Below are 13,664 nucleotides of genomic sequence, written 5' to 3'. Positions count from 1 at the left end.
TGTTTTTTGAGATGGAGTCTTGCTCTGTCACCTAGGCTGGAGTGCAGTGGTGTGCGATCTCGGCTCACTGCAGCCTCCACTTCCTGAGTTCAAGCGATTCTCCTGCCTCAGCCTCCTGAGAAGTTGAGGCACGCGCCACCATGCCTGGCTAATTTTTATATTTTTAGCAGAGACCATGTTGGTCAGGCTGGTCTTGAACTCCTGACCTTGTGATCTGCCCGCCTCAGCCTCCCAAAGTGCTGGGATTACAGGCGTGAGTCACCGCTCCCAGGCCTGAACCAGAGTTTTTTAAAAACATGATATCTTCAACAAAGGAGAAATCCAGGGTACGAATCAATGAGCATGGGATGTCGACAGGTTCAGGAGTGCGTGTCCAGGGGTAAAATACAGGCCCAGCTCCCCTGTAGCTATCTTCCTCCTACCCCTCAGGCAATAGCAGTCCTTGCATTCTTATATTGTCTTGTCATTTTATGAAATTTGTCATTTCAATCATTTTTAAGTGTACAATTATGTGGCCTTCAGGGCATTCACGATGTTGTCATACTGTATATTTCTAGGAAATTATCATCCCAAACAGAAACTCAGTAGTCCTTAAGCAAAGACTCCCAATACCCTCTCCTCCCTGCCCCAGCTTGAGCAGTCTTGCTGGATCTCACGTCACACTATTTAATAGCAGCCCAGGAAACAACAAGAACAAACAAACAAAAACCCTTACCACATGTGAGACCAATATAATTAGTTGTATAATGGTGAAGTTAATGAGTACTTTGCAATCCCCAGGCTTAGAAAACTATGGAGGCAGCTAAGTGAGGGGCCTCAAGGGACAGCCCTGGTGATACTGGGAGTCCTGTGAGTATCATGGGGCACTCCTGTCTCAGCCACTGCCTCCCCAGGTCACTGGATGCCCATGCGTATAGGAGTGGGAGGTGTGAGGATGGGGACTGCAAGGACTCTACCTGCACAGGGATAGACCCTCATGGGGCAGGGCATCACTTGCTTTTGACAGCTTCCCAGTGGATTCTAAAACAGAGACACATTTGAGGACCCCAAGGCAGAGCATTTGTCATTCTTGTGTTCTTTAGTGGGAATAACCTCAGACCTTCCTGGGCACTAGTGAGGTCTAAGTCAGACAGAACTTGGAAGCCTTCCAGCAAAATGCATATCAAGATGCTCAATACATAGAAACTTTTATTCATTGTAAGCATTATAGTAATGGTTGCTACAGTTTGCAGAGTGCTAAGATTTTCTTGAGTATTAATTAATTTAGTGTGTTCTTACAACAATACTATGATATGCATCCTGTAACACAGAAAGGCAAACTAACGATAAAAGGGATGTCTATGCATGTGGGTGCATGTGTGTATGAGGGTTTAATGTAAGGCATGGGTATTTGAGAGGGCTTTGCAGAGGAAGAAATAAGCGAAGTGAATTCTATAGATGGGGTTGTCAGATGTCTTAGGCAGGGAAGGCTACAGAGGCAAAGGAAAACACATTAGCCCCGGTGGAAGGATGTGAGTTATGTGATACATAAGAAATGAAATATAAACAACTGCGACTGATTACAGAGTACCTGGGGGGAAAAGGAGATGAGAGGGCAGGGGCTGGCAAAAACAGGTGTTGGAAGCCCTTGTGTGCAATGCAAGGGTGTGGACTTGCTCCTCCAGCAAGTGTTCCTCTGTGGTTTTCTCCCAGTGTTTCGAGAGCTCCGTGAACCCCGGTTTGCTATGCACAGTGTGTAGACTGAACTGGTAACGGGTTTCACAAACTTAGGTTCAGTTTATAAGCACACCTATTTTCTGGTGTGATATTTAAAATACATATTTATTGATGGGTGCCGCACACCAACATGGCACAAGTATACATATGTAACAAACCTGCACGTTATGCACATGTACCCTAGAACTTAGAGTATAAAAAAAGAAAAAAAAAAGAAATGTGCAAAAACAAAAACAAAACAAAAAATACATATTTATTTTACAAGCAAGGTTCAATTAATAATAACTTATCTACTATTGTTCCAAGTGTGTAAATATTACTATTATCATATGAAGGTAGGTTTAGGGTAAAAATAAGTTCCCTTACTTAAAACCCTTGAGAACAAGGAGCCCTCTGGTTATGCACATTTGTGGAAAAGAAGACAGAATCACGTTTTAATTTTAGGAGATTCACTTTGACATGGATAAGGAGAACGTATTGCAGCAGGGCTTCACAGAGCCTAGGAGACAATTTAGGAGATTTCAATCTAAGTTGTGAAGGACGCAGACCAGACTGTGATGGTTACTACATGATAGGAAAAAAGATTTGCAGAGGTGATGCTGTAGCCATGGAGGGAATAAAACTTACTGCACGGCTAGAAGGCAGTAGGAAGGGGAGACGTTTTTGGCTGATTCATGTTCCCCCCAAAAAACATCTACAGCCTAATCCCTGAAATCTGTGACTGTTCCATTACATGAAAAAAAGCACTTTGCATACGTGATCAAGTTAAAGATGATGAGACAGGGACATTATTCTAAATAATCTGGTGGTCCCTAAACCCAACCTCTGTACTTTGTAATTAAAAGGCAGAGAAGGATTTGACATGGAAATAACAACAGAAAAAAAACTATCATGGAGAAAGAGGTTACAGTGATGTGGCCACAGGACCAGGACAGTCAGCAGCCCAGAAGCCATTAGCAGCCCTTCGTGATCTCTCCCTGAGAGCCCCCAGAGGGAGCAGAGTCCTGCTGCCCCCTAGCCTCCCAGCAGGGATGTTAATGTTGGGCTTCTGATCCCCAGAGGTGTCAGAAAATCAGTTGTTTTAAGCCACCAAGCTTGCAGATGTTTGTTCCAGCAGCCACAGGACACCAAGAAGCTGTTGGGTCTCCCTGTGTCCTGGTTAGGAGACTTGCTGGGTGGGTGCATTAGCCTGGATGGGCTCATGGAAGGGAGAGCAGGCTGTGGGAGGACGCTGTGCTCAGTTTCACATCCTGCTCCTGGAATGACTGTAGAGTGCACGCTTGGAGCTGTCCAGTTGGCAGGGGGTGCTGGTCTCTGGAGCTCTTGGGAGAGCTGGAGAGATAGAATTTGCCTCAGGTGCTGGTGAGGGTGCAGACACTGAGGAGCGCCCTGAGTGTGGGGAGTGAAAAAATGTGAACTCCATGTTGAAACCTGGAGATGCTCCCAACTTGTGATAAATTAGGAAATAAACATGACGGGGCAGAGAAACCATAGTGCAGAGGTGGCACCGAGCAGGCTGACTTTCGGTCCTAAAGGACATCACACTAGGGCCACTGCTGGGTGGGAACCCCAGGCCTGGACACCCAGGCAGGCTGGGGGTTCCCTCAGTACAAGGCCATCAGAAACGTTGTAATTCCTGTGTCCTCCTTAACATGGTTTTCATTTAGGGCCACAGGATAAGGAATGGCTAAGGAATACAGGATGATTCCTATCAAATATTTCCCTCTGGGATGCCTGGACTCCGGCCCCATTGGTAACAGGACCTGGTTCTCTGGAGCTAATTATCACCCACAACAAAAGGCCGTTCCCCTATAAAAGCCACCCTTGACTCAAGGCCTGAGACTGCAGGATCATAACAAGACCAGTGGAGACCTGCAGGGCAAGTGATTTATTAGAGCAAGACGTTGAAACCTTTACATTCTGCAGTGACGATCAGGGTATCATTGAAAGATGGTGGAAACTAGCATTAAAAAGTTTTTACATCTCAGCGATCACATTTCTCTGCTATTTTTTCCTGAAATAGAAAAGGAAAGAAAGGAAGGTGAGGTTGGTCATGTGGCTCCTGGAGACAACATGTTAACATCCAAGTGGCCGATGGAATTCTGCTCCCAAAGACAATTGGAAGGGCAGAGGCAGGAACCCAGTGTGTGGGGGAAACCAGGGCCTAGACCTGGGGACTTCACAGCATGCATGCCGGTGAGGGAGCAGCCTTTCCTTGCCAGGCCAATAGCCCTGGGGGCACCCAAGTGTGAGGCCCCGGGTCCTCACGGAGGGGGAAAGAAGGGGTGGACAGAGCAGCCACAGGTTACTGTCTGGGCTGTCCCAGGACTTGGAGTCTCCTGTTTCCTGCAATGAGGGACCCAGGGCTGAGAGGCTGGTAGGGCTGAGAGGGCCTCTGGGAAGCTTGGCTTCCAGGAGACTCCAGCCTCCCCATGTGGGAATTCTGCCTCAGGACCCGAGCACCCCTCAGTCCTGACCCTGCACCTTCCATGAGCATTTGCAGCTAAACCTCAGGACAGCAACCCAGAGGCAGCCAGGCTGAGAGGTCCCTGGAAAACCTCTGATTTCTTGAGAAAGACAAAGTGAGAGCATCCCACTTCCATGGCACTGCAGGAGGTGGAGTAGCGAGGGTCTTGGCCCACAGGCCATGGTCAGGAGAGCATCGTGAGTGAGGAGGGGAGCGTGGAGTCTGAGGAGCTGGGAGGAGCTCCTTCCTGGCTCTGCAGAAGCTGCAGAGAAGCCAAGCCCTCCAGTGCTGCCTCTGCAGGAGCCTCTGCTCTAGGTCCCTCCCTGCCTTCCTCTCCCTGTTCAAGGCTCCCACACTCCCCAGTACATTCCACAGTGACTGTGTGAGGGCAGCTCGGCCTCAGGAAAGTCCCCAGGTGGAGAGGTAGTCATACTTGGCCCTTCACCACCCCTGCCTGGGCCCGGGCTCACTCCCCATGTCCTCAGCACACTCTGGGGACATGGCATCCAGGCAGGTGACCTGAGGAGGGGGAACATGCAGGAGGCTGTGCGCAGCGCAGTTGAATTCTGCAGGTGAAATGGAAGCACCCACCCTGTGGCCCTGAGTGACTCTCTCAAGCAGTGAACAGCAAGGCAGGTGCCCCACCACCTGTGTCCCCCGCAGAGCAGCAAGCTGACCTCACTTCATACTGTGCTGCTGACCAGAAGCCTCGACACGAAAAAAGAAAAAGGTGGGTGGATCACCTGAGGTCAGGAGTTTGAGACCAGCCTGGCCAACATGGTGAAACCCCGTCTCTACTAAAAACACAAAAATTAGCTGGACGTGGTGGCAGGCGCCTTTAATCCCAGCTACTTGGGAGGCTGGCGCACAAGAATCACTTGAACCTGGGAGACAGAGGTTGCAGTGAGTCAAAAAAAAGAAAAGAAAGAAATTACCTGGACTTTTTCAATTAAAAGATGTTTCTCAAGCGATATCTGATCTGTGCATTTCTTCACTTCCAAAATGGCTGCTACAGCTTCTGGAGGTGCATCATATTTGGCAAGTTTTAACTTGAACACAGGTTCATTAATGAATAAGAAGCCTGAGATCTCAGAAAAAAGAGCTGGGCAGACCACAGCATTGGCTGCAACACAAGAATAAAAATACTCTTTATGTTAGAAAAAGTCGATTTTTTTTCATGGCTGCCTAATGGCTACCAGACATCACCCCCTGGGATCCGTGTTTCCACACCGTTATTGTGCTGATGACACTGCCAGACCTTCCCGGTGTGATTTCCTCAAGGTCACACAAACAAAGAGAAGAGGTTCGTACCTACAGCTAGACTCTCTTTTATTTTTATTTTTTTCTTTTTTTTGAGATAGAGTTTCGGTCTTGTTGCCCAGGCCAGAGTGCAATGGCGTGATCTTGGCTCACCGCAACCTCCACCTCCCAGATTCAAGCGATTCTCTTGCCTCAGCCTCCTGAGTAACTGGGATTACAGGCATGCGCCACCATGCCCGGCTAATTTTGTATTTTTAGTAAAGATGGGGTTCCTCCACGTTGGTCAGGCTGGTCTCGAACTCCTGACCTCAGGTGATCCGCCCGCCTCGTCTCTCAAAGCACTGGGATTACAGGCATGAGCCACCGCACTCAGCCTTTTTTTTTTTTTTTTTTCCGAGACAGAATATCACTTTCTTAGGCTGGAATGCAGTGGCACAATCTCGGCTTAGTGCAACTTCAGCCTCCTGGGCTCAAGCGATCCTCCCACCTCAGCCCCCCAAGTAGCTGAAACTACAGGTGAATGCCACCATGCCCAGCTAATTTTTTTTTTGTGGGCTATTTATTTATCTATTTATTGTAAATACTGGGTATCGCCGTGTTGCCTGGTCTTAAACTTCTGAGCTCAAGCGATCCGCCCGCCTCGGCTTCCTGAAGTGTTAAAATTACATGACTGACACCTAGTGTTAAAATCTAGGTGTGAGCCATGATGCCTGGCCCACAGCTAGATTTTGACAGCCTTAATCTTACTCCATTCCCATAGCCATTCCCAGAGCCATGGCAGAAGCTCTAACCACCAGTGATTGGAGGAGGCTGGTCAGGGAGGGTGAGCATTGTGCCAAAGGTCAAATGGCTGGGAAGTGGCAAAGCCCAGATTCACCCCAGACCTCACATTACGTCCTCTGACACAGATCCTATCCAGGAGCGAAGCTCGGGCAGAAGAATTCCTAACATTTTCCTGCATTTATATTTTATAAAATTTCCTAGGTGCTGGGGAGAAGAAATAGCCCTGAGCTTTCTGAGAGGCTCATTCAACAAGCACAGAAAAAGGTCTGGTGTTTTGGTTTAGTGAAGACTCCTACTCCAGCCCGAATGAGTGGCCTCGGCTCGGAGGAGGGTGCTTCCCAGGGGCTGGTGCTGGACTCATGACTGATGTACTCACCCTGGTAGCAGCAAAGGGCCAGCGTGACCAGCAGGAGACACACCGACAGCCTCATGGTGGCTTATTCTGCTGTGAGCTCAGCTTTCACAAACGATGAGAAATTTGGACTCGACCCCAGAGCAAGCTTTCTGTGATGTGTAGCCACCTACATCTTATCTTAGGGCTGATCTGATGAATAAATATCCCAACTTTTTCCAAATTAGCCGGGCATGGTGGTGGGCGCTTATAGTCCCAGCTACTTGGGAGGCTGAGGCAGGAGAATCGCTTGAGAGGCGGAGGTTGCAGTGAGTCAAGATCATGCCACCGCACTCCAGCCTGGGCAACAGAGAGAGACTCTGTCTCAAAAAAAATAAAGAATTTGTTTCAAAAAAAAAAAAAAAATGTGTGGAAGGAGCCCAGACAATAGCATGAGAGAAGTCGACACAGTATAAACAAAGTGGCTTGTGAAGAACATCAGGTAGCCTGGTGAACCTGAAACAGACAGGTGAACATGGTATAATAAAGAAGGGTTTGTGGCTGGAGAACAGGATGGGCCAAATTCAGTGGAGCTTGCTTGCACTTTCCTCTGTGGAAAGTGGAATGGGTGGGAGAGATGAGACACTTTCAGATTTTGTTACCCCACTGCATCTTTTTTTTTTTTTTTTTTTTGGTGATTTTAAATCTCAGGTCAAAATAACAGACTTTTCATATCCTTTAGGATAGCTGCTATAAAACAGACACACAAGCTAACTAACAAATTTGAAAATAACATTGTGACAAGGAAGTGCAGAGGTAGCAACCTTAGTGCTCTCTTAGTGGGAATGTAAAATAGTTCAGCCATCATTGAAGAGTATAGGGGCCTCTCAAATTAAAACAGAAAATATCATAGGATCAAGGAATTTCTCCTCTGATGATATGGCCACAAGTACTGAAATCAGGATATTGTAGATATATCGCATGGGCATGTCCTTAAGGATACTATTCACATATGTGAAGAAGGGGAACCAACCCAGTGTTCATCCCCAGATGAATGGATGAAGCAAATCTGGGTATTCATGGAATGGAATCTTATTCAGACTCTAAAGGAAGGAAAATCCAGACACAGGCTGTAGAACTCAATATAGATGGACTACAGTACATTATGCTATATGAAGTAATCCAGTCACAAACACAAATATAGTATGATTCCACTTATGTGTGGTATCTACAGTATCCAAATCCATAGAAACAGAAGTTTGAATAGTGGTTTTCAGAGGCTTTTGGGGGAAAAGATATTGGGAGGTATTGTTTAATGGTAGAGGATTTCAGGTTTCCAAAAAAGTTGCACAATAAAGTGAATGTACTGAATACCGCTGAGGTGCATGACAAGTCGTAAGATGGTACATTTGTAATGTACCAAATGTAAGACAGTATGTTTTACATTTTCGTATCACAATGAAAAAAAATTTTAATCACCTGGGCTTGAAGTAAAAGTCACACCTTCCAAGCACCTGAATCTTGAGCTACCTGCTTCTGTAAAGCCAAGGATTTACAGAAGGCCAAGAAGGCCTTGAGCACATTCTCTTTCCTAAGCCCTTACTTTCTGTCGACTCATTCATTCAACCAACAAACCATTTTTATCCTTGATCACACAAACATTGCCTTGAGTTTATAGAATGGAACATCCAACAAAAATCCAGTCACCAAACTAGCCGTGAGCTGATTCTTCTTGGAAACATGCAGGCCCAGAGGGTTGCAAAAACTTCTGTAGTTAATGAGAATAGTGCTAATAAAGAGAGTAGTAATAGTTTTCAGTTTGTATATCTATACCTGCAAAACACAATTTATCATATTCACATTCTTGTTACAAAAGTGTAATATATAAACTATTACATTTCCAATAATATAGTTGAGGCAACTGACTTGCAGAAATAAGAAACCCATCCAGAGTTGCACAGTTTAAAAGCCAGAAGGTCTAACTTAGGTATTGATGGTGTATGAGTTGTGAAGTAGCGAGGTGGTTCTCTCAGTCCAAAATCTGGCACTGTTTACATGTGAGGTGGGCTGGAGGCAGAGGCAGATGGCAGAGGAGACAGTGTGGCAGTTTCTTCCTAAACTGAACATATTCTCAGCACAAATTCCAGTAAGTGTGCTCCTTGATATTAACCTAAATTAGTTGAAGTTTAGTTTCCATACAAAAATGTGGACACAGATATTCAAAGAAGCTTGATTGAAAATCATCAAAAGAGGAAGCAACTGAGAAGTCCTTTAATACGTGCAGAGATTATTAACCTTTGGTACCTACAGGCAGAAGAATATGATTCACCACCAAGAAGTAATGAGCTATTATGCCATGAAAAGAAAAAAAGGAATCTCAAATGCTTATAACTAAGTGAAAGAAGCCAATCTGAAAGGGTTGCCTACTGTAGGATTCCAACCATATGACATTCTGAAAAGCACATATGGAAATGAAGGTCTGTTAATGACTAACATTCATGGGGAGGGAATCATGAAAAGGGAGAGCACGGGGGATTTTTAGGGCAGAGAAACAATTCTGAATTTTTAAAAATATTTTATTTTCATAGATTTTTGGGAAACAGGTAGTATTTGGTTATATGAGTAAGTTCTTTAGCAGTGATTTGTGTGATTTTGGTGCACCCATCATCCAAGTAGCATACACTGAACTCAATTTATAGTCTTTTATCACTCACCCCCTTCCCACCATTTCCCCCAAGTCCCCAAAGTTCTTTGTATTATTCTTATGCTTCTGCATCCTAATAGTTGAGCTCCCACTTATGAGTGAGTACATGTAATGTTTGGTTTTTCATTCCTAAGTTACTTCTCTTAGAATAATGGTTTCCAGTTCTATCCAGGTTGCTGCTAATGTCATTCTTTCCTTTTTATGGCTGCGTAGTACCCCATTATATATGCATACTACAATTTCTTGAATCACTTGTTGATTGATGGGCATTTTGGCTGGTTGTATGTTTTTGCAGTCCTAATTGTGCTGCTACAAAAATGCCTGTGCAAGGATCTTTTCCATATAATGACTTCTTTTCCTCTGGGTAGATACCCAGTAGTAGGATTGCTGGATCAAACGGTAGTTCTACTTCTGGTTATTTAAGGAATATCTACACTGTTTCCCATAGTGGTTGTACTTGTTTGCATTCCCATCAGCAGTGTAGAAGTGTTCCCTTTTCACTACATCTCTGAACAACATCTTTTGGTTCTTTTTGATTTTTTGAATCATTATGGTCTTAATATATTATGGCCCTTCTTGCAGTAGTAAGGTGGTATTGCATTGTGGTTTTGATGTGCATTTCCCTGATCATTAGTGACGTTGAGTATTTTTTCATGTTTGTTGGGCTTTGTATATGTTCTTTCTAGAATTGTCTATTCCTGTCCTTAGCCTCTTTTTTGATGGGATTGTTTGTTTTTTCCTTGCTAATTTGTTTGAGTTCCTTGTAGATTCTGGATATTAGTTTTTTGTTGGATGTATAGATTGAGAAGATTTTCTCCTCTGTGGGTTTCTGTTTACTCTGCTGACTGTTTCCTTTGCTATGCGGAAGCTCTTTAGTTCAATTAAATCCCACCTATTTATCTTTGTTTTTATTGCATTTGCCTTTGGGTTCTTGCTCCTGAAATCTTTGCCTAAGCAAATGTCTAGAAGGGTTTTTCCGATGTTATCTTATACAATGGTTACAGTTTCAGGTCCTAGATTTGAGTCCTTGATCCATCTTGAGTTGCTTTTCATATAAGATGAGAGATGAGGATCCAGTTTCAGTCTCCTACATGTGGCTTGCCAATTATCCCAGCACCATTTGTTGAATAGAGTGCCCTGTGATGGTATATACAGGTCATTACACATTTCTCAGAAATTATAGAATGTAGGACAGCAAGAGGGAACTTTAACATAAGCTGTGCACTTTGGATGAAAATAATTTGTCCAGGTGAGTTCATCAATTATGTATGTCACTCTGGGTTAGGCTTTGAATAATGAGGGAGGCTGTACCTGTGCAGGGGCAGGAGTTATATGTGAACTCTGTATTTTCTACTCAATCTTTTCTGTAAACCTGGATGTACTCCAAAGGAATAGTGTGTTAAAAAAAAGAATGATGCAAATTGCAAAAAAAATGATTTTCACACGAGAAGAAAAATCCTTATTGAAAAAAGCCAAATCAATGAATTGTACAATAATATAGATAGCTGATCAATTTTGGTGAAAATCTAAGGCAATCAACTAAAAACTATTAAAAGAAATAAGAGTACATGAAGTTAGCTAAATACAAGTTAAGAAAATGAAAAAGGGAATTGCTTTCCTGCAAGCTAGCTACGCCACTACACACCATAATGAAGAAATGGTACCACTGACAATAATATAAACAGCAGCCACAAAAATATATTAATAGCTGCCTGAGTGGAGATATACAAGCCTCCAGAAATAGATTCATGAAACTTTTGTCACGATATCAAAAGGAAATCTAGATAAATGGATGCCCACACCTGGTTTCTAGAGGAAACAGTGTAAAATTTAAAGATGTCAACTATGCTCTGTTCTATAAATTCGAAGTTGCTTCTAACAAAATTTTGTTTTAACTTTTATTCTAGGTTTGGGGTTCATATCAGTTGGTCAAGTGGTATCATGGAGGTTTGTTGTACATATTATTTATCACTCTGGTGTTAAGCCTAGTACCTAATATTATTTTTTTCTGATCCTGTCCCTCCATCCACCCTCCATGCTCAAGTCGGCCCCACTGTCTGTTGTTGCCCTCTATGTGTCTACGTGCTCGCATCATTTAGCTCCCACTTACAAGTAAGAACATGTAGTATTTGTTTTCGTTCCCTTCATTAGTTTGCTAAGGATAATGGCCTCCAGCTCCATCCATGTTCCTGGGAAAAGACATGATCTCATTCTTTTTAATGGCTTCATAGTATTTCATGGTGTATATGTACCACATTTTCTTTATCCAGTCTGCCATTGATAGACATTTAGGTTGGTTCCATGTCTTTGCTATTGTGAATAGTGCTGCAATGAACATAAGCATGCTTGTGTCATTATGGTAGAATGCTTTATATTCGGCCGGACGCGGTGGCTCAAGCCTGTAATCCCAGCACTTTGGGAGGCCGAGACGGGCGGATCACGAGGTCAGGAGATCGAGACCATCCTGGCTAACACGGTGAAACCCCGTCTCTACTAAAAATACAAAAACTAGCCGGGCGAAGTGGCGGGCGCCTGTAGTCCCAGCTACTCGGGAGGCTGAGGCAGGAGAATGGCGTAAACTCGGGAGGCGGAGCTTGCAGTGAGCTGAGATCTGGCCACTGCACTCCAGTCCGGGCGACAGAGCGAGACTCCGCCTCAAAAAAAAAAAAAAAAAAAAAAAAAAAAAAAAAGAATGCTTTATATTCCTTTAGGTTTATACCCAGTAATGGGATTGCTAGGTCAAGTGGTAGTTCTGTTTTTAGCTCTTTGAGGAATTGCCACACTGATTTCTATAATGGCTAAACTCATTATAAGTGTATAAGCAACAGTGTATAAGCATTCCCTTTTCTCTACAGCCTTGTTGGCCTCTGTCTAACAGAATCTTACTAGGGCAGTTTGATGTTTTGTTTACTTCTGAAGTGCTGTTTGAATCTTTCAGAATTAGAACATATCCATTGATTGAGGAATGAGGAGAGGCCCAGTTTTGGGACCAGACTTGCTGGGCTTAAGCTAAGCTCTGGTATTTTCTACTCATGAGCTTTGCAGCAAGTGGCTTAGCTTTGCAGAAATAGTTTCCTTAGTTTTACCACTCAGGTGGTAAAAGCAGTGCCTACCTCACAGGATTTACATAAGGAATAAATGAATTAATGGAGGAAAATACACATCACAGCATCTGAGCACTAAAATGTCAATTCCTACAGTTATGTAACCAAAGGAGATAATATAGATGATTAAGTAAAAAATAATCACCTCTTTCTCAACACAAAATGTCAAACAGAATCTAACCCATTCTGCTAACAAGGAATGTTTACGCACCCTAAGGGTTAACAAAGAGTGCTACAGAACCTGGTTCTGGCTCTGTTGGGATCTTCCACAGTTAAGATCATTACTTTTCAAATTTATTGTTTTATGATTACATCAGAGTGACTATTATTATGATATTGTTAATATTCTTAATGATGTGTCTTGGACCTAAGTCTACATGTGGGTGTGGGTGTGGGTGGAGTAAATATTGGACTACTGTCCTCACCAGGATGTGTTGGTCCCAGTGTGCTTCTGCCTGAGGTTACTACCCAGCAATTCTCTAGGGATTGGTTTTCAGACTGGTGATCAGCTTCCTAGAAGATGAAAATTTTAGAGGATCAATCAAGATCCTAGTGTCCAAGTACTTTGGCCATACATTTATCAGGTGATCACCATGGTTCTCAATTTGTACCTCCTCTTCCACATAAAGGAATCCCAGATGGAGAACTAGGTGGTAGAGAACTGGACCCAGTCCTCACACCTCTTCTTGACCATCCCCACAGTCCATAAGATGTGCTGGTCCACCCTTGAGGTACCTGCGTGTCTTTGTTATTCAGCCCTTCATGTGAATAAAACACATGAGGACAGCAAACCAGAATCACATCTGAGGTACCATGTCAAAAGAGGATGTTTGAGTCCCCTGCAAAAACAGGTGCCACTTAGGATGAAGAAATTAAGTAGATTTTCTTGATCTTGTTCTAGAGAGAAAAGCAGTTGCCCTGTGGTATCTGCAACAGATGTAATGACGTGTTTCATAAATTTTGGAAGGACTGCATAGAGAAGCAGAACAAATAACCTCAGGATATGTGAGATAAACCAGGAAACTGATGACCCGCTCTTCACTGTGGGTTTCTAGGGACAGTTGGCTTTGGTGAACTTGACAGTTTGCTCACTAGAAAGACCTTTCTTTGCCAATAGTCCATTGCACTGAAACAGACAACAAAAATTTTTTGTACCAGGTGTTGTTGAGCCCCTTAATGTCATTAACTCTGTTACTTTGTGCACACCTAGCTTTAGCTTTCTTGAAATCTCTGACTGTAGGTCAGCCACTCTTTGGCTCTAACACATAAATTTGCAGAAATTTTTCCTACCCCAGGATG

At 43.7% G+C, this 13,664-nt stretch overlaps 1 protein-coding gene across 1 annotated transcript; it reads right to left on the bottom strand.

The window, feature by feature from the left end:
* Window positions 1–1,370: 1,370 nt before the first annotated feature.
* LOC104679449 (secretoglobin family 1D member 2-like) lies at window positions 1,371–6,657 on the bottom strand. Its single transcript, XM_030917807.1, has 3 exons — window positions 6,603–6,657; window positions 5,119–5,306; window positions 1,371–1,469 (listed from the first exon to the last, which is right to left on the bottom strand). The coding sequence occupies exons 1-3, from the start codon at window positions 6,655–6,657 to the stop codon at window positions 1,371–1,373; spliced, it is 342 nt and encodes a 113-aa protein (XP_030773667.1).
* Window positions 6,658–13,664: the final 7,007 nt, after the last annotated feature.

Source organism: Rhinopithecus roxellana, chromosome 15, assembly GCF_007565055.1.
Source record: "Rhinopithecus roxellana isolate Shanxi Qingling chromosome 15, ASM756505v1, whole genome shotgun sequence".
In the NCBI taxonomy this organism is placed as follows: domain Eukaryota; kingdom Metazoa; phylum Chordata; class Mammalia; order Primates; family Cercopithecidae; genus Rhinopithecus; species Rhinopithecus roxellana.
This window is presented reverse-complemented; position numbering and strand designations above follow the sequence as displayed.